Below are 23,937 nucleotides of genomic sequence, written 5' to 3' on the forward strand. Positions count from 1 at the left end.
AGAAAAGAACAGAGGGCGCCCCTCCCTAAACACCTGTTGGTTTTCTCCTCCGGGCTCCTCTGAGCATTGGCTGAACACTTGTTGTCACTTCATATTAGGAGCTGTGGTCCCGCGCAAGGCTGCCCGGATTCATCCAGGCAGAGCACACACACAAGCATACCCCCGCTCACACATACACAACAAACACCGGCTAAAAAGCCAAGGTAGGCATAGGTGACAGTTAGATCATTGGGACTGCAAACAGCGGGTGGCTTCGGCCCCTTTTGCTTGCGTTTAGGGGGTTGTTGTGGCGCTGTGCTGGCGGGCAGCGGGGGGTGCTGGAGGTGGCTGGGCTAATGGGGAGGAACACTGCCACTAGTGTGAAGACACAATAACACACACACCCACACCCTTACTCAAGGCACTTCAAAAGGAAACTGAAGGAGGAATGAAGAAGCCCGGAAACAATGGAAGATGTTAAAAATAAGCAATAGAAAAATAGAATACAAACAGAGGGCCAGAGGGGCCCACTGCGCCCTGTGTCACCTGAAGACAGCCAATCATGGGATTGAGGGCTGGGGGGGGGGGGGGGATACATTCTTTATGAGTTTACCGCTGAGCCCTGTTGCTACAGCAACCACCAGGCCCCCTTAATAAGCCACAGGTTTCAAAGGCCCTCGTCAGGTATAGGAGGATTCCATACACGCAGCCTTGGAAGGGGAGGGAGCTGGGGGCCCACAACGCAGGAGCCCATAGCGTTAATGCATTAGCAAACACCATGAAACACTGCATAAATGTCAGCAATTACTGGAGGGGAGGAAAGAGATAGGGCCGAAGGGCTGGAGGGAGGGGATGAGGAGATGGGAGGATGTAATAAGAACGCTCCAAGGCTTGCCAATCAATCCCACAGGATGGAGGAAAGGCTGTCAGTCATTGCACCTGAAATGTGAGCGAGTCTTCCTGGAGAAAGCTTCAAGCGGGTTCTTTTTTGTATCGCAGGAATGGCAGAAAGATAGCCAAGTAGAGTATGGAAGTGCAATGACCGGAAGCATTATCCGAGGTCTTGCAGAACTGTGGTACTGTCACACTGCCGTCACAACATCAGGACATTGTCGATTTAGGAGTTAATATAAATACGCCTAAATATTTCAAATCAGCCAATTTGATTTAATATTATTTAATCTTTTATATCGCCAAACGTTGTATCATTTAAATGCATCATGGTTGTATTTATCTTTGTTGAAAAAATGAAAACAGTTATCAATTACAGCCAAATTAAGACCAGCATAAAGCTAATTATCAATTATCTGTGAATATCACAATTATTACCATAAAATAACATCACTCTTATGGGTGGAGCCTTTTCACTTTATAAAGCACACACACACCATCCATTGGTCTTTCCCATCAGCTGCATTTAGCTTGATGTTTTGGATAGTTAAGAAAGCTTTGAAAAACAACATTCATCAAAAGTGGATATAGTATCAGCCTTAATCGATCTCCATATGTTGTCAAGTTATGTTTAGTTTCAAACCAGATGGGTGGTGCTGTCAGAAAGTTAGCAAAGCATAATTCCCCCCAAACAACTGATTCCGGAACGCTTAATCAATCATCTTGCTGGAATATGCAAATCCACTTGGGCCCTTGTCTCTCTGCTGACAAATGCTTTCTCCTAAACCTCGTCATAATTCTGCCATAGTTATGACTGATAAATGAGCAGCCGTTCCCTGTTCCCCCAACGCACACTGCGCTCCTTCTTCCCACTCACGTTTACATTTCAACTCCTTTGTCTCCCGATAGCCCAGTGCGGTGAGTAAACTCTGCTGTTTGGCGCTACGCAAGCGTCCTATTTCAGCTCTCTTTATTTGGCCCTTCAATGCTACGGAGCACAATAAACAATGAAACACATTGAGGGGGACAGTATCAGGGCAGGTGACGCTAAACAAAAAAAAAAAAAAAGGTAGCTTATTTTTTTCGAAAAAGTGAGAACTTCCTCTCGAACCAATTGCTCTCCGTAATCACCAACAAAGAGAGACTCTTGGCGTGCTGGTTTCTCTCAAAAGTTGAGGGTTTAATTCCCAAGAACTCGCTCCCTTGCTCAGGCGACACATAATACAACAACGGAGCACTCAGTGAACAAGAGAACTGTTTTTGGTTTCCCAGCAGATCAGTCACTGGAAGGCACAGATAACCTCAACAAGTCAATCAATTAACTAAACTATAATTAGACAGGCATGCACCCCTCGGTGTGAAAAATGGATTCTGCGCCACCTTGGTACGGGATTATGGTGCGGTAATTGATGTGCCAAACCGTCGCCTGAGGAGAAGATGTGGGCCAAGCTGGCGTCCTGCTGGGCTGTGAACTCCCAGCTCCCGGATAAACTCACCTTAAACACAAACTACTGAAGCTGAGTGCCATCAGTAGCTCATTTGAATACAAACCCAATGCAAACCACACACACACACCTAATAATAAAAGGCAGAGCGAGGCCAGGTCGTGAATCGATTCTGAGCGAGCAAGCGGCCCAGTGTGTGAGGCTCATCTCGGGAATGGAAGAGTGGCTGCCGCGTTTATTGGTTCAAACCCCAGGAGATTAGACTAGGCTAATGAGCTAGGCACTGAGCACAGCCTCCCGGCCCAACTGGACGCCTGCTAGGCTTCGCGGGCCCTGGGCTTTTCTGCCTGTTAATACCCTCACACTCGTTTCAATAAAGGGGGCCGAGGGCTAGGGCTGGAGCCGAGGCCATTATTACCCTTCTTCTCTCTCCCTGAGCTTTTTAATATTTCCTCATCCCAGAAACACAGAAGCTGCGTATGCCGCTCAGCCAGACGCCAGAGTGGTCCTGTGATGCCACGTCCTCTGTGACCATGGGATGATCCGCATGCAGGGCCTAGGCATGGCATAACCACAGTCACTAAGAGAGCGTAAAAAGTGGCCAGTCATTACAAGACACATTCATAAACAACTGGATAAAACTAAAATAGTCATATGTTGTTGATTTTCCGATTACTTTTAGATAAATTAAAATATGAAATGTTATTTACCACATGACGTCTTTATCATGGTAAAAATAGAAACATAAAAAATAGAAATATTTCCTACGTTTCTGCTATGAGGGCAGAACATGACACTACTGTATGGGGCTACGCATTATTTGTAATTTACTTGCTGCTAATGAACTTGATGGGGTCTGTTTATGAATCGGTACATGTAATAATCAAATAGAGCCGCAGAATAGAGGCCACTATTCTCTAGTCAATTCTATTACAAATCCGCCACCGCAGCATCCTGCATGTGGGTAGCGCTCTCCTCTGGACGAGTAAACAGGACTTTCAGATACCTACAAGAGGATGCAGCTGCTGTTGGATGAAGGAAGTGATCTTGCAGCAGCACTACAGTGTAAATCAAGGACTGCACTCCATCGTGACACCCCGGCGCCCGCAAAGTGCTTTTCCATCGCCACAAGGCCTGCATTTATGTTGCCATTGCAGGCTGGTATACTGATCTCTTCGGTGGAAGTTTGAAAAGACAATACGAACAATAACCCATCCGCATCATGGCTGTTTGATTTATTTCAGGCCTCACAATAGCCTGATATTTGCTGCAAAGCAACAGAAAACAGCAAACATTAATTTTTCTAAAGAATAAAAGCATCCAAAAGCTTTTTTCCTTTTCCCCTTTCAGCGACATTAATGTCCACGGAAATCTTGACTTGAAACAGTAACCGTAGCAGGTGCAGCCAATGTCAATTCACAGAGCATTCAACTGAGAATAGGCAACCGATACAAGAGTGTATTCATGAAAACAGTGCCGATCATGACAGCCATGTTAAGTGACTCGCGACAGGAAAATAAGTACATGGACTAAAAAGGAAACGTGATACTTGACAACAGAGGTTAAATTGGTCTGACAAAATAATATCACCACCGATAAAACAAGAGTAGACACAAGTGCTTCAAGGCAAACCACAATCACGTTGAGATATGAGATGGGAAGGGTGGTGGTGGTGGTGGTGGTGTTGTGGGGGTTAAAGCTAAAGTGTAGAATGTGTGCGCAACAGCTTCGCAAAGTAGCATAATAAACCGGCCCTTACAATTAGCATGGGAACACATATGCTGTCAAAGAAGGCCGGGGACAAAAGGGGTCAGGGGGTTCCCCAGGGGTCTGTGTGCGAGCCACCTCTGATCAGTTTGACCATGTGAGACGGTGAATGGGCCGGACGGGCGACCCCGGGACGGCAGAGGTCGGCGAGACTCAATGATGTGAGCTTTAATGTCCACAGATAGAGGAGATGGTGACGGGAACCCCCCTTTGACGTCTTAATTAGCTTCGACGTCTCACTCTCCCGCCTCGGACAGATGCCGACAGCATGGCCGAGGTTGTGGGACAGTAGCGTTGACAGTCTGTGGCCTGTCGGCCTATTGTACCCGTGGCGTGATTCCACCGACAGAGCTTGGCAGGGGGGAAAGAAGCCGCTAAGCTTTAAGTGTGATCTATGCCTTGTCCCTCGACAGTTGCGGCACTAGTATCTTAGCTTTGTTTGAGCACAAAGCATGTCTGGCGTACATATGCATACAGATGGGACAATGTCGGGACACTGTCCTACAGTGGGAATTTGTAGTTTGTGTCCTTACAAACATTTGAGATGCTAGCTAGCTTGGTCCTGGTGTGTGTGTGTGTGTGTGTGTGAGTGTGAGTGTGAGTGTGTCTTACAGAGTCATCGGATGCTGACGCAGGCCATCCTTCCCACTGTTGGTGCCGCACAGGGATGTTGGTTAGGTCTGAAACGTTCCTTTTCACCTGCACACATAAACAGAAGGTAGAGAAAATCACCCTTCAACTCATTTGCATTGAGATTCAGGGCAGAAAGTGTGTGGGGAACCAAAGACCTCTTGAGATTCGTTACCGTGTTGTGTTTACATTGTTGACAGCACAACTACACTGGGTATGGAGGATTCCCAAGCACTCGTTCCAATATTTTCCTATTCTCAGGTTCGGCATTCATGTTCACCTGAATGTGCTCTTCCAGGCGAAAAAAAACCAGGCAACTATCTGCTTGTTCATAAACTATGAATATGTCTTGCATTCGTAGAACCCTGGCCAATAGATACATACACAATGTATAAAAAAAATTGCTTATATAGGAGGCATTTGTATAAAAAGGCAAAAAAAAAATTAATGGATAGATTTATTGCATAAAATCTGGTTATTTATTAAATGTACGAAAATATTTTAGTTTCTATGAATCTAATGTTGGCAAGATTGCAGGTTTCAAATGAAGAGACAGAAAGGATAAACGTATCTGGCAAAAACACAAGCCATCCGTGAATAAGCTTTGAGGCTCCGAGACATTGCACTTGCAATGTGTTGCAAGTGCAAACGCTGGATGTAAATATTATGATGCGGCTGTCACAGATCTCAAAGCGGCGCTATAGAATGAAGTTGGATTCAGAGTCGCTTCTGCGGTGCCATGGTTTTACACCAACACCAGGGGTCATTTTAGGCCAAATGTCTTTGCTATTAGTAGCAATAAACATAACTACTAATTGCCATTAATTGAACCGAAGCGGCTAAAGCATTTTACATAAATAAGTGTGTCTGACGATGATATTAGAAACGACATTGGAATTGAAAGTGTGCAGGGATGCCCGCTTGGCAGTTGTCTATCCAGCACATGGAAAAGGGGGGGGGGAGAGAGAGACGGAGCGAACGGTTAGAAAAGCATGCAAAAGGACGAAGATAAAGAGGAGAAAAGAAAAGCCGGTGTTATCGGCATTCCTCGAATGCCTTGCCTAATGCCCAGCGACAACAAGCCCTCGCTCTGAAATGAACAGTATTTCTCTGCGCTCATTCAGCGGCCGCGGCCGCCCGTATCTGCACCACTTAATATCCTTCTGTGGTCTTAAACGCTGAGCCGGGGCCCAGCGGCCGCCGCCCCGCTGGGCAGCCAGTGTCGCGTCCCACGGGTTGTTGCTTTAAAGCCCCAACGCCAGCCTGATGTGCGCCAGGCGGGAGGTGATCAAAGCCCCCCGGGGCCGGCGCCTCTGTGCACTGGCAGCCATGGATTCGGGGCGCATCACTGGGCCGAATCCACGGCCACTGGGCCCGCAGCGGTGCACACTGATGCTGAGCAAGCCGCCCATTGTGTCGCAAAGCCCGCTCAGCACACAAGGTCAAATCCAGCCTTTGGTGACGGCAGCGGGGAGGGATGTATCCTTGGGCATACGCGGCGCACGGACGTGGAAACTTCAAGAACGCTACAAACACAATGTCGGAGCCAGTGCCGTGCGGAGCAGGAAGAGCAGCAGTTACAAAACATCAGAACGCGATGGCCTCGGGCACTTTGATCGGGCGCTTGCACCTTTTGTCCTTTATGTTACTGCAGTCTGCCGTGTTTTTCTTTGTGCGTCTGTACGTGTGTGGGTTGAGGGATCGATCACGTGACAGCAACTGTCATATTATGAAACACGTTTAATAAAACACCACCAGAGTATTTGTTCAACAACAAGACACCAAACCTGAATTCCCGCCACGACTTACAAAAGTTAGGACTTGGATTCATGCTTTAGGTGTCAGCAGCAGTGAACAGCTACAACCACTGTAAGACAACAGTAAGCATCGAGCAGTTGAACCTGCCCACGGTCTCCCCACAGTATATTCAGCGTAGCTATGTTAATGGAGGTCTGCTACAGGCCAAGCTGGCTGCCTGGGGTCAGGCCAGGTGGCCAGTGTTATTACAGAGTGTAATATCTATGTTTGACCAGCCAGGCTACAGGGATTTCACTGAACGGCCCGCCGGTGGATCGGATGGAGGGCGGAAAGAAGAGGAAGAGGGGCATAAACACTAGTAATGAAGAGGCCGCAGTCAGAGGTTAAAGCAGCATCAGAGAAACAACAAACTAACGGCCACCCTGAAGAGGGTGAGGGGGGGGGCCGAAGAGCGAGGAAATACTGGGGAGAGATGGTGGAGGGCCCACCTGGCAGTGGAGAACATGACCTCACCACGGAGCAATAACAACGCTGCACAGCAGGCGGACTCATCAACACAACCAATTAACAGATAAGTGCAAAGTCGATTATTTCTTGGAGTGTCTTAAACTGGCTTTAAAAAAGCGAGATGGACTAGAGAAACAAGCTTGATTTTGGTTAAACTATTTTAAAGTAGACTTTCATTGAATTCTACAACACACCTAGAGCAAAGCCCCATGAAAACTCAAGCAATGTTGAGATGTTGGCTCCATCCACTTCCCTGTGTGCGACTGAGCTGTGCAATGCTGCCCCCTGTCTGCCTTGAAACCAATTTCACTAATTACTATAATGGGCGATTGGAGTCTGACCAAGCCGTTATCATTTAATTTAGACTTTGTCAGTTCAGATGAAATAAAGGGATATGGTTGGAATACGATAAAAGAGGCAAGGCACAACCCCAACACAGTAGAGTTCTGGGTGCATATCCTTAATTTCAGTGTGAACCAGATGGTCCACCACTATAGTGCAAGGCATCAAGTGAGCGCCAAACAGAGGACTGATAGCTATAAAAAATAAATTAACTTTAAATCTTGGTATTCAAATACACTGAGGGAGGGGGGTTATGTCCCGTCCTCCTGTTGCTAAGGCGCAGATGAAGAGAGAATAAGTTGGTTTCTCCGGCACAGAAGAGCTAGGCTGGCAGCGATCAGTCGCCACAGAGCAATACTCTTCGCAGCAACATTAATGATCCAATCACTGTAAATGCCAAGTGCCTGTAATCCCTCGCTGGAAGGGAATCAAAGCGAAGAAAAGGTTGCCGTTAAACAGTCTCAAGCTCTCTCTCTCATTTTCTGTCTTCCCTGTGCACCAGATGCCATTCATTCATCCCTCTCTTCATCCACCCTTCTTTCTTTCATCCCGCTCTGTTGTCCCTGTGCTTGTGCGATGGGTGCCTCTGTGTCACCCAGCTGCGTGGCGAAGGGACGGGAGCCGCTTCCCGGGCCTCCGGGGCAGCAGAGTGAGCGAAATCCCCAGGACAACTGGTCTGGTCACGGACGGCCCGGACCCAGCGGCCACCCCTATTCTACCCTCCTCTTCCCTGGCAAACATTTGCTCTGCAGCTTAGCCCGCGCGCTAGCCAGCAACGTACCCCCGCGCTCTTGTCTGGGAATGCCAATCACAGTCTACACTACACAGCCCTGGGCTCTGGAGAAACACAGAGAGGGAGAGAGGGAGAGAAAGAGGGAGAAGAAAACAGGGATGAGGAGTTGGGTGCTGGGCGTTGGGGGAGGGGGTGTGGGTGACAGTTCCCTGGGAGCCACAAGGCAAAGCCAGAGCCTTTGGCAAAGACAAACAATAAGACAGGACTCTATCCCTATTGATATGCACATGCAGGGACCATCGACTGGTCCTCAGCTAAGACAAAGGGGAGCCGGGCGAGAGAAAGGTGCTCTGTAGCCAGGACCATATGTGTCCGTGAGGAGACACAGTATGGACAGAGAAAGGGAGTCGTGCTGGCTGAAAATGATGTAACTTCTTTGTTACACTTCAATGAGAGAAAAACAGCCTTCCGATTGTGTGCGTCGTTGTGAACACGTATTCCAGTCAAACACACAAGTCTTCTACGTCAAGTATGACCTGAAGCAACTTTGCAAAATAATGAAGATTTCTCTTAAATATAACCTTTTTCACTTGCCCTGCACCTGTAGCTCTCCGCCCCTAGTTTTTGAACCTATTCACCGGCCTCTGGATGGTGTGTACACTGGCTTTAATGACATATTATGTCCCCACACATTCCAATATTCAGAGGAGGGAGAAAACAGCCAGTCCTCTAAAGAGTAAATAGAAAGAGAGTATGGTCAACAGAGGGAGAACAGAGTCCAGGTCTTTGCAGGTTAAAGTTCTGGGCCTCCTCCTCACGGCAGGGGGGCTCGCTATGCCTAAAGACAAGCATGCGTAAGGAAAAGGACCACGACAACGGGGCCCGTTTGAGCCCGCATTGTCCCCTTCCCCAGCGCTTACGGCCCCCGACGGGCCCCCCACCAAGCCGGCGGCCCTCTGCTCCTTTCTGTGGCCCCGGTTCCCCCCTCCCACGCCACAGGGACCACTCCCCAGTGTTTGTAATCCCGGCAGAAACACTTAAGGTTCACAGTGGGCGCTCATCAGAACCATCTGCCTAAGAAGAGAGAGGCAGAGCGGGAGGCCGGGGAGACAGAGTGATGGGAGGGACAGCGCGGTGGAAGGATTGAAGCGGGGACTCGCACAGAGGAGAGAGAGGGCAGGGGAGGTGGGCTTTAACACACTGGCTGCACTAATCTGTTCAATTAGCATCGTTACAAGCGCTGCTAGGAGCAGGGTTATTACCGCTGCGCTGGTCACTAGAGCCAGGCACAGGCCCGGGCGGTCGTACGCAGGGATGGGGGGGGGGGGATCAAAGCCTCAAGGCCTAGAACAGGAGGAAACTCACTCAACAAACAGAACCCTACTGCTGGTGAATCAGCCGACAGGTTCTGAGCCTTGACAAGTTGACATGCGCCGATCGTCAATGACAGGAAGATAAGGTATGGGGAAGTAGTCAAGCCAAGCCAAAGAATACTTTGTAATAGCTATATTATTGAGGACCAGGTTAACCGGGTCAGTTTTGTTGAACGCATACAGTTTGTGTCTCGCCTAACCTGAAGCGGCAGGATACCATCTATGAATACCAAAACGACGTATGCTCTCACAAGAAGGGTAGAGCAAGAAGAAAGACCTAATGATGCAATCGGGCCAGGGGAAACCGTATAATAATGACATTCTCACAGTATAAAATAAAGCTGCATTTCATAACTGTTCAATAAAGAAGGAGGCACGCTGGTCTGAGCTCTTAGGAAGCACACAAACACGAGTGTACTCAGACACTCCTGGCTAAGCAGTGAGGAGCGGGAGTGAGTTTGCCCTTCAGCCCCGGTAAGAAGGCTTCAGCTGTGACAGTAATATTAGAGAGACAGTAAGAGAGACGGTGGACTCCACATTGGGCACTGCATGAATAACCATGAATATTTCATTCGCCTTCAAATCCACGGTTTAGTTTTAGATGGAGGGATTGAACGGACCCTTGTGTCCTCACCCCCCCCACATATGCCCAGATCAAACAGGATTCAGTCATTTAGTCCAGGGTCCTAGACCACGGGGGAGTCAAGGGGCGGCAGGCGGGGGGGGAAGCAAAGCGGGGAGAATAAGACTGGAGTGTACCAGACCACAGCTGTGAGAGTAATTATGTGTTCGGAAATTTGATCATTTGTGCTGAATAATGAATGGGAGGCTTGAGATAGTCTAGCAATGTCTCGCAAATAGAAGGAAAGCTGCATTATGGTCGGCCGCACTGCTGTCGAGGCTTTTCTCTGCCAAAAAATGAAACATGGATGAAAAATGGATTATCCAATTAAAATGCAATTAAAAAATGATAGAAGTAAATATTATTAAAAAACTGAATGATTTTTAACCTTGCGAATTAGAGGGGGTGGGGCAAAAACTGTTTTGTCTATTTGCATAAACAAAAGGGAAACAATGAGATGGATATGAGTAAGACATTGTGATTAGCACAGGAAATGATATTTCACTGGGAAAGTCTTTATTCCTTATTTGCTTGTACCAGCATCTGAAGTACCTCACTATATTTGGAAAGCAGATCAAAGCAGAAGGTAGCTAAAACAGTGAAACAGAAATATCCCAGATCTGTCTCATTCAATTATTGCAGTCAAACCTTGAGTTGTATTGATAGTGGTTCTAGTGACAGACTAGAACCAAAGTCCAAAAGTCTAATTTTTACACTGATTTGTGCAATTTCGGTAGCTAGTGATTTGAATCTATTTTTGGGGGGTTTTACAAAGTTGAAGTCATTTCATGCAAAGCGTGATTGTGCATTCAGTGTGTGTGTGTGTGTGCATTGGCAATGCTGACCTCCTGTATAGTTCTGGTGCCGGGGAAGTTGAGGCTGTACTCCTTCTGGGTCTCCCGATGACTGATGACCAGCAGATAGTTCTGGTTTAATGAGTCTGGGAGAGCACTGCAGAGTGGGACAAAGACACAACAAGGGAGAGAAAAATAAATGAGGGGAGAATAGCAGCAGGGGGTACCAGGTTTGATATCACATGGTGTGTGCGTGCGAGGGCGTGCACGCTGTTGTGTGTGTGCCCGTGCGTGCACGCAGAGAGTGGGGGAGGAAGAAGAAGGCATTCAGAGGAGAAAAAGAAGAGACAAAAGAAGAAGAAAAAAACATGATCGCTCACAGCACTGTTGTCAAGAGAGGAAGCAAGCTAGGACAAGTCAGTCAGCGGTAGCCTGCTGAGCGGGTGGACGTGGACGGGGAGGGGGGCCGGATGTCTAGCTAGCCTAGCTGCAGAGCGGTTCCTCCAGGGGATGGACAGCTACTACGCTGGCTGTGCCCTGACAGGCCCGCATAGTGCTACTGTACCCTCAGCACAGCAGGCAGCCTCAGCCTGGGCCACCTGCACGTTGGCAGCAGGGAAGGCAAACAAATTGACAGCAAACAAATGGGTTGGTAATGGCGATAGTGTGGTAACGGGGCACTTAACGTATGCCAAGTTATACTGGGTTACTACGGCGAGTCCGAGTGCTTCCTGTAGGATTGTTGCAATCACCATTACATTTAAAGGGGATGGGTAGAAATGGTGTGCTTTCACAACAATACTATTGATCTGTAATTTAGCATTTTTTTTTACCAAAAAACATTGCAATATATTTATTTTTTTATGCGTCTCATTAATGAGCAGACAGAGGTTAGGCATTGAAGAGCACGAACAATACTGTGTGAACCGAGAATCTCAGTAAGACTAAAAACCCTAACCAATACTTTATTAGTCCTGGTAACACTGCTCACCCTTTAAAACAATGCATCCATACCAAGGACACACAACATGAACATAATGTGCAGCATTTTTTTTACAATTTGGACTATGGGACTTTTAACAAAACCAGGTCCAGTAAACCACAAGGTTCGTGAGGATAGTTATTGAGTTACAGGGGCCTGGAACTGTGTTGAAAACGACAGGGACACGTCAGGTTTGCTCCAGGGTTTGGCCCCTTGGAAGACGTGTGGTTTAGCACCCTAGCTTTCTCATTAGCGGGAAGAAATAGAATTGACAGAGAAGATGGCTATTGACACTTTGTGCGCTTCCCATATTTATACGTAAGAGAGAGAGACAGAGACAGAGAGAGCGAGATGTGAGGGATCAACTTTTGGAAGCTTCATTTACAATAAGCTGTGAGGTTAAGTAGCATTTTGAGCAAACGCTGGGACTGTGAGTGTGAATATCAATGCGAGGCTTAGGGGCCAAGGCGGCCACTTAATCAGGGCTCAACACCGAGGGAAAAGAGGAAGAGGAGAGAGCGCGGGATGGACAAGGGAATTAATATGTAGCGCACACATTAATTATGCAATCACTGCCTTAATCTGCGCAGATCTGGACGAGCTTATGTTAACAGAAGCTCAAATTTACTGTAATGACAGCATATTTACATTGACTAAAACTACGAAATCAATATGTAAATGTAATGTTTGTTGTAGCTAACCGAGGGAAGATTGGAAATGTGTGGAGTGGGAAGTGGCTGCATATGTAATAGGGCTGAGCATAAGGGAGAGATGGTCTGTGTGTGTGTGTGTGTGTGTGTGTGTGTGTGTGTGTGTGTGTGTGTGTGTGTAAGACGAAGTAGGGACTCATAAATAAGGATTCGGTTAATATCACGATGATTTGTTTGGACACAGTCCCGCGCTGCTGCTGGCAGACAAATAAACAAATAAACATGTAAACAGCCAAGCGCAGAGTGAAGTAAGCAGAAAGAAATAGGGACTACAGAGATATAACCGAGACTGGGACGAATAGAGGGAAAAAATAAAATGTTACTCTGTATAATTTGAAATATTCAACCTAAGATATACCTTCCGAACCAGACTTGCTGATCTTTCATTGGGCCATCTACAACCATACAACAAACGCACCACAACTGGTAAAAAAAAAAACAGACAAACCTAGTAGCCTGCAAGTCTTCACAAACAGGAATAAAAATCTATCTATATATATATATCCCTTAGCACTCTAGCACTTTTCTCCCCCAATAGCTATTTCTAAGCGGCCGTCTTTATCTTGTGATGGTAGCAGGACCCCTCCACTGTTGTGTTGACGTGTGTGTGTCTGTGTGTTTGTGTGTGCAGCCCTCTATCCCTTCTCCCTCTCTCTGGACATGCAGAGGCATCTGGGTTGGCCTGCCACCTCTCTGGGGATCCTTGACACAACATAAGGTGGATGGGAGGAAAATGTCACTTAACTTTGAGGACGAGAGAAATCGGAGGTGTTTTTTTTCCTTTCTCGCAACGGGACCAAAGTGAAGCTAAACAGATTGGTTTGGTTCTGAGGTAAAGCCCACCGTCTCCGCTGTGGGTCCCTACGGCACAGAGCAGACTCTAGACCTTATTAAACGAGCACTGTCGCGTGCACACACACACACACACTTTATCAACAACTCTATCCACACACAGGAAAAAATAAAATAACATCCTCCCAATGTTTTAATGGCGACTCGATCCACTCGCCCCTGGTCGAAGCTCCCCGGGAGGGAGGGAGGACACAGGCAGCCGGGCAGACGCACGCTCCCCTTACCTTCTCCATATCTTACATCCACAACAAAACAGGCGGACGCGAAACCGCTCGGGCTCCGCTCCTTTCTTCGCCATGGTCGCGCACTCGGGCCGGTCACCATGCTAGCTGTCGGAGGCTCTCCATCGCTGTGGCGCTAGCCTGCGAGGACTAGCTGCCGGCTAGCTGAAGCACCCGTATCAGTTACAATATAGCTGGCTAGCCCGGCTGGGAGGCAAAGGAGAGGGGAGGGGGGGGGGTGAAGGAGCTGGGCTAGCAGGGCCCAGGAAACAAACAGAACCATGGCTAATGAATCCATTCTTTGGGTCATTTTCGAATTTCCACGAAAACTCAAATAACCTTTGAAAAGCAAACACGCCAAAGGATGGCATCCAGGGGGGAGGGGGGAGATAAATGAAGATGCAAAAAGGACAGCCATTAAAATATTCATCAGGGCATCATCATTTATGCAGGGGATTAGCTCCTCCTCAGTCACCTCTTGTGCTCACAGGCATTCAGTCAACAGGGCAGTGGAGAAGGACCCTTAGGAAGAGGAGGCTTTTAACAATGCAGCCGAGCCGCACTCCTGCCCTACAGACATGAGCTTTAGGAAATAATGATCCCATTTGTGGCTTCTTTCAGCATCAGTGGTGGGAAATTAACTTCATTTTGAAAATGAACATGATAGTTATGAATTACTTGTATTTATTTTTCTGAAATGTGCATTTGGATTTTATTTTTAAGGTATGTTTTTGATTTGTGTATATTGCAGCATTACTACTTATTCATATCATGACCAGACTACAGGTTCGCTGTGTTCGGTAAGTATAATGCATATTAAGCCGCAAACCATCTCCCTAATTGCAATAGGCAGGGCCACGCACACACCTGTGTGTTTTGGAGCATGCAAAAGAACTGGGAAGTTTATTTTTACTGCAGACTAACAGCTTGCCTGCTCCCACTACAGGGGTCCGCTCCAGACTGCACTGTGATCTGCCACCTATCATCTCACAGCAGCTAGAATGACAAAAGGGTCACTGAACTCCTGCAGGCACACACACACACACACACACACACACACACAAAGGCCTCCACCAAAATGGTTGACACAGAATAATGAGATTTTAACACCAAAAAATGATATCTATGACACTTGGGCACTGCTAAAAAGACACAGCGGTGACGCTAGGGGGATGAGGACAGGGGCGAGGGAAGAGAGAGCAAGACAAGCCATTAACTGCCAGGAAAATATACCCAACACATCGGGTGACTTGCAGGGAAAGCTGGAAATGGTGTTGAAACGATAACTCTTTGCTGCTCTTCCCGGACGGTAACTTGTGTAATTGCTGACGAATTAAACTGTTCTGCTCAGATTGCTGATGGTTTAACTGGCAATAGAAGAATTGCTTGATCCAAGTGGATGCGGCCCCAAACATGTTCACCATATTAATGGGTGGGAATGTTATTGCCCGGATTCTGATAGGATGCTTAGGTGAATGGATTTTGACATCAGAAAATGCTTCGAACAACATGGTAAAATGGTACATTTCCATTTGTTCATGGCTCAATAAAGGCAACACGGAAATGCAAGGACAGATAAGATAGCTATCCACCTGTGTTATAGTACCCCGACTTGTGTTTTTAGACCAGTTTTGTTTTTTATTGCACTTTATTTATGTTACACTGGTGAATCCCTGTGTCCTTTGTCTTTGAATGATGCTATATAAATCAACCTTACTTACTCTCTTACAAACTATTTGTGAAGAACCCATCATGCGTTACTTTCCCATAAAGAAAAAAAGCGAAGTTATCAATCGATCAATCAAACTAAGTAAAAATAAGTCCTGTAAGAAAACCTTACTATATAAAAGAGCCACTAAGGCGCTTCAGTAATAAAAAGTGGTAGAGGTAGGTTTAATCTTCATGTCTCTCGGGGTCCCTCCTGGATGGTTAGTTTCTCCCTCAGTAGAAGAGACCATCAGAACCCCAACCCTGGACGAAGCATCTACAGACCAGAGTATCGTAATTTCCATCCTCAGTATGTCCTGTACATATTGCTGAATTGCTGACATTAAAAATGACTTTGACAAATGGATACACCCTTTAAAATGGCTGCCAAACATGACCGATTGCAAACACATGCAGCCACCAAAGAGATAGATAAAAAAGATAATAAAGCTTTGCCGTAAGATACTCCTGCGCTCAAACACATTCATTAAAAAAAAAAAAAAGAGGCACTGGGTTTGTCGTCTCCAAGATGAAAGCCAAACAGAATAAGAAGCTAATGGTGGTCCCCGTTAGGGGTAGGGGTAGGGTTACCTTTACCTAGACCACTGATGAGAGAAAGAGCACACGTCGCCCCACCACCTGTCACCGGATTACAACACCACTGCATCCTCGCATCCAGTGGTCGTGACATTTCCAATGGAAAGGTTGCTAATATCGGCACCGGTTCAGCGAGGCCAGGCCGCTGACCTGCCGTGCGAGGCAGACTGGATTAATGGGGCTTCTCTCAACACGCCGCTGTGGTCACTAGATACGGCGATCAGCGGCTTATGGTATATTGGAAAATTAATGAAAAGAATGCGTGGAGGTGGTGGGTCGGTACACAAGCTGCAATAAACTCAAATCAAAGGAAGATTTTGCTGAGGGACAATATCAGGTGGAAGATATATACGGAGGCAGTAGAAAATTACTATTTACATAACAGGCAGTTTGTGGCAGTAGCCTTTTCCTTCAAAATGTCACAATGGAACCGAGAGAAAGGCATGCGCCTTTCTCTCGGTGCCATCTCGTGTGTCAAAGGTTAATATAATCGTAATATTCAAATGGAGATAGAATTCAGAGAATGTCACTTTTATAGATTGCCTTGGTTCACCGTAAAGGTGCTTGGTGGAACTAGAGCCCGCCATGCACTGTGGAATGTATGGAGATAGGGCGCCACCTGGTGTTCACAGTCATGTTTCACCAGCATTACCTCTTGCTTGGAGGTTGTATTCCATGGTAGTCATTTTTTTCCTCCTCGCTCAAAACGAAAATCTGCAATGAACACTAATGCACCAAAATGTTTTTGGAGAAAAAGAAGAGGGAAAGAATAGATGGGGAGAGAGAGGGCAGGGTTCAGGAGAGCCATTGGCTTAGTACCTGTTCTGGCTGGTGCTGGCAATGGGGGCAATATCTGGTGTCAGGACATAGAGGCTGTTGTTCTTGGGCAGGTGTAAACTTCTCAGGACCGTCTGTACAATGATGCATAGAAGTAGTTATATACACACATAAAATACACACTAACCATTCAAACTAATTACCAACACTATTACGATGCTAAAACATTTTCACGGACTGATCAAAGCCTAGAAATACTGTGGCCTTCGAGCAGTGTATCGACCCATGGCAGGATTAATGAGTGTTAATCCTCCAACGCTCTATATGGGGTGAGAAAAGGTAGCATTCTTAGGATCACTGCAAACCGTAAGAACACAGAACAGTGTTATAAGTATGGTTGCAAAGCAATACACAATATTGCTATTGTATTCCTAATTTTCGGGACCTCTTTTCTCCTAGTTGTTCAACCCCAAACTAATGCCAAAAAATGTGGCCTATATCCGTGAGTGCACCATACCTAAGATAGTAAACATTTTGTATACTTTTTTAATATATATTGTACATGGAAAGTAAATGGGGCCAAAACGCTAAAGTCAACAACTCCAAACATCTTGGAGTTCTCAAATTTGGCACATATATGGAAACCGGAAGTAAGTAGATCTCTCATGTTTTGGTACTGCATTGACTGCAGGGGCCGCTGCACTTCGCATTCAAACCTAAATGCCCAACACATCTGCCAAAAAATTTAGAAACTTGCCATCAGGGGCTTAATGGACATAATAGACATATTTTTGCCTCAATGACCTATATGGTCCCTCTATTGGAAAACCTTTAGAAATTACTGTAATTGAAAATGACACAAAATTTTGTAAACATGCACTTTTGTATTACCCGGTGAAAGTTTTTTTTTTCTTTTTTTAATAATAGCCGAGCAATGGCCAAATTTGATTATGCAAAGGAGTCTACCATTATTTGAGCAATCTCAAGCCCACTTCACAGTAAGCCAGGGAATTCAAACTTGGTCAGCACTTTAAGTTCATCCCCCTAAGGTAAGTTTGGAAAGTTTGGCGTTAATATCTAAAATAAAAACCACAAAGCTGATTCAAAGTGGCCCAGGGATTGTTGCCCTGAAACGTAGCTTGCTTGCTCCTTAGCCTTGCTAGCATTAGCATGATGGCATACTCACGGAAAATGTTCATAAAATGATTCGTTTTCTAATGGCATTCTTTAACGGTGGATGACAGCTGACACCATCAGTGAAGTCATACAGACAAAACAATGATTAAAGCTTTGAAGACACTATCATTTATTTGACCAACCATTTTCCATATTCAATCGAACATCCCATAACTCACGCTGTCTGGTACGTCTCCACTCTTCCATCCCTTCAGCTGCATTTTGGACACTGGAACCCCCAGCTCTGTCACAAGGATGTGTTTGATTTCCCCTGGAGAGAGCGGAGGGCGTTTACTTTCACTTCTCCACAAGATGGCGTTGTGCGATCAGGTTATGCAGGTTAACGACGCTGCTAAATGGATCAACATCGCGATGCATAACTCTCGCTCCTATGTGTGTTTTTGTGTTTGGGGTGAGGGGGGGGGGGGGGCCATACATACCAACTGTGCTGGCCTCCTCCACTACGACCTCGGTGGTCCGCTGCCGGTACTCCACCCGGAAGTTGAGCATCCGGGGCTGGCGCTCGACGATGTGTCGGGAGGACTGGAGGATGGGGCAGAAGGCGGAGCCGGAGGCGGAAGAGGACGGATGAGAGGAGGACGAGGACGTCGAGGGGGGGTTGGGGGTCGGGCCTACCGCCGCCGCCGCCTCGGCTGCTTCTGATTGGTTGAGGGGTCCGTATAGGTTGGCTTGACTCGCCTCGCTGGCAAAGCTACTGCTGGGGGACAAAAGGTTCGGAGAGATGGAGGTTCAGGATCACCCACTGCCTACAGGGTCACTGGGATGTTCTGCACACGACACCAACCCAAAACTGATTCCATGATTGTTGTTAGGGGATTAAACGTACATGATGTCACATTTATATTATTGTCCAAAATGATATATTATAACAATGATATGGGTTCTATAAACCTTCACCAGGATGTCTATCAAGGGAGTGATCCCTCCAATGTGCCTCGCCATGGGTCGTTCGGGGAGTTTGAGAGCTTAGAAGCCCTAAAGCCCTTTGAGACTAACTGTAATGATTGAATTCAAATCTTGGTGGGAAATGTGCCGTTGAAATGTTATGAGTGATCAGGATTGTGCACGATCCTGATCACTTTGTTGGAACGATTGTTAGAAGAAGGCAGCTCAAAGTGTCCTTTGTGACGACAACGTGCGTTGGGCCTGGCTGGCACAAGAGATTCTGCATGCTCTTTCACCACAGTTGGCTCTGGAAATACTAACGGCCGTTAAGTCGACCGTTGGTGCCGTCTAGCCTTGCTGATCTCTGGCCTACATCTAGATGGCACTGCTGTCCTCAGAAGCTCGAGAGCCAGTCCACGCACAACTCTGGCCACCACCGAATGTAACTGTCATCACCACAGGACAGTGTGTTTTACAGTGTGTTTCTAATAACTGTCAATAATATATATATCTTTTATGTAGAATGTGGCCTGGAATAATGACCAAAAGGGGAGGAATGAAACACTGCATTTTAAACGGAAACACGGCCTCAGGCTCCAGCTGGCTCGGGTTCAGGTCACGTCATCAGAGGTTGTTTACTGGGCAATGCCAATCCCTCCAAATCCTTGCCAGCCACTTAGTAAAGTAGTTGGCTGCTGTTCCCCCAGCCAGCCAGGCTCTTTGCATAACAATGTATGCCTTAAGAAACATCAACCAACTTCTCATGGGCCAAGGGCCTAAAACCTGCACAGGCTTACATGTGTGCGCGCTCCAAAACATGCACGCAAGTGAGGCAGTATAACAGAACCTGAGAGCAGCTCCGCTCAGAGAATCTGACCATTGACTGGGAGAAAAAAGCCCAATAGTGCTTACAGAAGCCCCTTTCTCTTTGGAAACGGTTTACAACTCTACTGTTGGCCAAAGGGGGTAGCAATGCAGTTTCAAAGTTTCTTGGCCTTTTTTGTGGCGAATCACTTTTTTATTTTTATTTATCCAGCAGCAGCTTTGGAGAATAAGCATAGGACAAACAAACTAGAAAAAGCTAATACGATTTACATTTCGATGTTTGAGTGAAACAAAGAATATGCATTTTTTACTCTGCAGAAAATAAGTAGGGTTATTCTTTGTTGATGTATGTTGGGTCTCACAGGAAATAGCATTGCTACCGGTTATCTTGAGAGTTATCTTTCAATCTGAAAGTGCAGGTCAACACATTGAAGACCACACTCGCAGTCTTAACCAACGATTTTGACCTTTTTAGTTTCTTGCCTTGATGCTGAGGTAATTGTGCGTTTGAGGGCTAAATTCAACTAATTAATGACCAGTTTATTATTGAAAAAACTATATCATGGGTGCCCCTTATACACCCAACTCAATTGTAACATTGTAAAAATTGATTCGGTAGAACAGTAGAAGCAGCTGTATTATAAAACCAGGAAGATGGGAGGGCTTTCTATACCATTGTTTGAGACCAATTATTTTGGAATGCACCAGAGCCCAACTGGAATCAGTGATTACACTAAAACCTGTGATCATGCTGATGATGTGCATGTGCTGATGTTCAAATGTGCAAAATACATAACATCAGCACTGTGCATGTGCACATCAAAATAGCTAACCTCCCTCACACCTCATCGAATTCTTAGGAGAAAACCTTCCTTTGACTAATAATGAATCAAGCACCTTTTATCTTAGTACGCAAACAACGATACTGGAACACATGTTTAACCTGAATGGCATACAATTCCTGAGATTCCAACCGTTATAAAACTGAAAGCAAAAGTGCGGCCACAAAAGTGATTCCCCTTAAGAAACGGTTTACGTCTTTACAGAAGGTTTTTTAACTCTCAATCAAATTTAAACAGCTTTGTCTTTAAACGTTTCAATATATACTGGCAATGTTAATCGCAATGGTGCAAAATCGTGGTTGGCGATTTTGCTGACAAAATTAACCAATTATTTGTTAATTTTAAACCAATTATTCAAAAGCCAAAAAGATATTTCCCTATTAACTGACCATAAATAGCTGTTTAATACAACTAGGATGCATGCTGATAATAATGAGTAGTGATTATGCTAGTACTTAAACACAATCTGTCAGAGGAAATAAACAAGCCTGTTGGTTGCACCTTTTAGCGAGCAACCACCCACAAGTTTCTAAGAATTAGAAAAAAACAGGTTTGAAACAACAGTGCTAGTGCCACGTGGGCGAAACCTTACATGCAATGACTGTGTCGCGTTTGAACTTTTGCCAGCATCTTTGGACGTCTAAATAAGTACACAAAGATTCATGCTGAGTTTGTCCCTACTGCTGTGTTGTATTTTCTGTGTATTTGGTTAAGTGAAAAGTCACTTATTGTGAATGTGTGTTACCTTTGTAAGATCCCGTTCTCCTGTGGTATCACTCCATTGATTGCTGCCTAAGAAAAGAGTAAAAAAGGAACATAGGTGAATGACAATGAGAGAATACAAATAGGGCAATAAAACAAAGGCCATACAAGTAGGGGGAAAAAACGGCCTGAATATTCACATCGGTGTGCATGCACAATGTCAACTAATTATACTAATAAACTCAGCCGGGACATGGGTGAGTTAGACTACATGTCCCCAGTATAAATGGCAGATGCCAGGTGTGCCGAGGAGGAATGAATCAGAACGTACCACTAAGTCCCAGTTGTTGAGCTCGAGTAGAGCGATTGCCTCCGCAATGTCGATTCCAGTGCAAGCCTGTGTGGAAAGATGAATGCAATGAAAACGAAGCAGGGCAAGGTGCATATCATAGGCTCAGCTCAGACGATCTCAGATATTTTGGTATCATCAAAACAACACTGACATCAATTTCTAGAAAACTGTTAACATAACACATATCCATATATATTGTTGCAGCTGTTACATGTTGCATTGTTGTTTAATATAAAAGATTTAGACCCCATTTAGATCCTAGACTGGACTTAATTGCAGCATCTATGGTAATGAAGCAAAATAATGTCTAATTTAAGCCAACCAGACACATACAAATGGATACAATATATGCAATACCAGATGTCTGCGGTATACAACAGACATACCGGTCAATGGTATAGAATCCCAGAGATATCAGTCAATGGTATAGAATATCAGAGATACTGGTCAATGTATACCAGACATTTGAGAAAAACATATTTTAGAAAGTATGAGGTTTAGGTCTAAAAAGCGTTTACTAAATGACATCTGGAATAATTTCCAAATCATTAATTTTAACATGTTTTTCTACATCAAAACAAGTCAACATATAGTATGAAGTTCTTCCTTGGGCCAAACATTTCCAGAGATATTAGACATAATCAATTAAGGGATTAAAACATTGGATAATTACAGCCATTGTTAATGATGTTAACACGCTTGTATCCCGTAGGTATAATGTATTGGTGATGCTATTTTCAATAGCATATGCATTTTGGCACTACGCAAGATATAAAAATTATTTAGTCAGTTCGAGATGGTTATGATCGGTTATGGTGTTATACATGATTATAAAAGGGAGGACTGGTAAAGGTTGGTTCACATAATAATAAAAAGGGATCTGATTCTGTAGCCTACATTCCTTAAACAACGCAGTAATGTAAACAACGTATTTTTGAAAACTATATTTTTGTGCATTCTGCCAATCGCTGTCTGGAATTGTCCCAGGCCTGTACCTTAAACCCTATTTTTATAACAGTTAGTTCATAGCACTCATAACATTGTATATTAACATACGATCTAAATAATTTTAACATGAAGCAATTTCGACAAGGATGACAATGCCCTGCTTTTGACGTGATACGATGATGGCAATCCAGAACAAAACACTTTAGCTCAGCAAGAGCCAATGTGTTTGTGGATGGCGGTGTGGATATTTCCTTAGAAATGCCTCTACCAACAGCCCCATTACAACGAGTTGGTTTCCAATCTATAGCATGCATCTTGTGTATTTCTGGCTAGCTTCATGGGCAACAAGCTGGCTATCTGCTCTGTTAGCTAAAAAGGATGTTACACAAACTTTCATCCATGGCAACAGAAAACATGGAAAGTGCCTAAGCAGGGCTAGCTGGGGGCTATGCCATCCACAGTATCACAGAGTCACAAAGACGGCTGTCGATGTCCTCTGGCTACGACCAGACACAGTTCAGGCTAACCTATGTGGCTGTACACTTGTCAACGGGCTAAGTGCAGGTTTATGTTTGGGTTAGCAGACTGTCAACTCGCTAGCTCCCCTGTTAGCCACAGTGAGCGCTAGGCAGTGTTTACGCCGTGAATCAGCTGATGGTTGTTGTTGTCACTCGGGCATTAGCACAATCGCAGATAACAGATTTGTGAGTTGCATTCGTTTGAGGGCGAGGTAAATGAAGGGACATGTAGAAACACACCTGAAAATCCGCCAAAATCATTTCTCTATCCATGTTGCTATCGCCGCTATCGGAGGCCATGGCAATGACTGGCTAAAAGCAATTCTTCTCCTTGCGATCCCCGCTTTCTTGCTTCTCGAAAGGTGACGAACTATTCACAAAATCCTTCTCCCAAGCGTGACAACGTTTGGGAACTTCACAAATGTCAAGTACGTCACTTCATCAAGCTCCAAAAGCATCAATAAATCACATATGAGTAAACTACAAAGATCACGTATCTCCTATCATTATTCTCAACTATCCCATTGCTTTACGGCAAACGTAAAATGGGACTATTGCGGGAAAATGACATAACATAAACTCGGATTTTCGTGCATTAACCATTCGCATCATTGTAATTATTATTTGTAACGGTAATATGTTAATGCAAGAACAAATAATATTTGTTAATGAGCCCTCTATATATCAAGCAATTACTGAGTTGATATAGTTATAGGCTACACCTTGTCGCACTGTTCAATGTGTGCATCAATGTGTGAATGTATTTTTCTACCAGCTGACCAGCTACAAAGATAACCAAACTCGGAAGTATAATGTGAATGGACTGTGCAACAAAATATAATGTCCTACTCAATGGCAGTTGGACAAAACACTGTGTCCAACTGCACATTGAGTGTGTGTGTGTGTGTGTGCGTGTGTGTGTGTGTGTGGTATGTGTCTTTGTGTATATGCCTATGTATGTTTGTTTGTGTGAGTGTCTGT

At 45.3% G+C, this 23,937-nt stretch overlaps 1 protein-coding gene across 2 annotated transcripts in view; it reads right to left on the bottom strand.

The window, feature by feature from the left end:
• Nucleotides 1–23,467, bottom strand: part of faf1 (Fas (TNFRSF6) associated factor 1) — a 58,984-nt gene extending 35,517 nt beyond the window's left edge. The window contains exons 1-8 of one of the 2 annotated variants that reach the window (XM_079739211.1): nucleotides 23,197–23,467; nucleotides 21,470–21,535; nucleotides 21,182–21,228; nucleotides 18,304–18,578; nucleotides 18,043–18,134; nucleotides 16,730–16,821; nucleotides 10,893–10,998; nucleotides 4,695–4,781 (exon numbers count right to left, since the gene is read on the bottom strand). In XM_079739211.1, coding sequence (XP_079595337.1) covers nucleotides 4,695–4,781; nucleotides 10,893–10,998; nucleotides 16,730–16,821; nucleotides 18,043–18,134; nucleotides 18,304–18,578; nucleotides 21,182–21,228; nucleotides 21,470–21,535; nucleotides 23,197–23,256 — 825 coding nt within the window. In that variant the 5' untranslated portion in view covers nucleotides 23,257–23,467. Of the gene's footprint in view, nucleotides 1–4,694; nucleotides 4,782–10,892; nucleotides 10,999–16,729; nucleotides 16,822–18,042; nucleotides 18,135–18,303; nucleotides 18,582–21,181; nucleotides 21,229–21,469; nucleotides 21,536–23,196 lie in introns of both variants that reach the window. The other variant, XM_079739210.1, reaches the window with a different exon arrangement.
• Between the last annotated feature and the right edge of the window lie 470 nt (nucleotides 23,468–23,937).

Source organism: Pollachius pollachius, assembly GCF_949987615.1.
Source record: "Pollachius pollachius genome assembly, chromosome: 7".
NCBI lineage: Eukaryota > Metazoa > Chordata > Actinopteri > Gadiformes > Gadidae > Pollachius > Pollachius pollachius.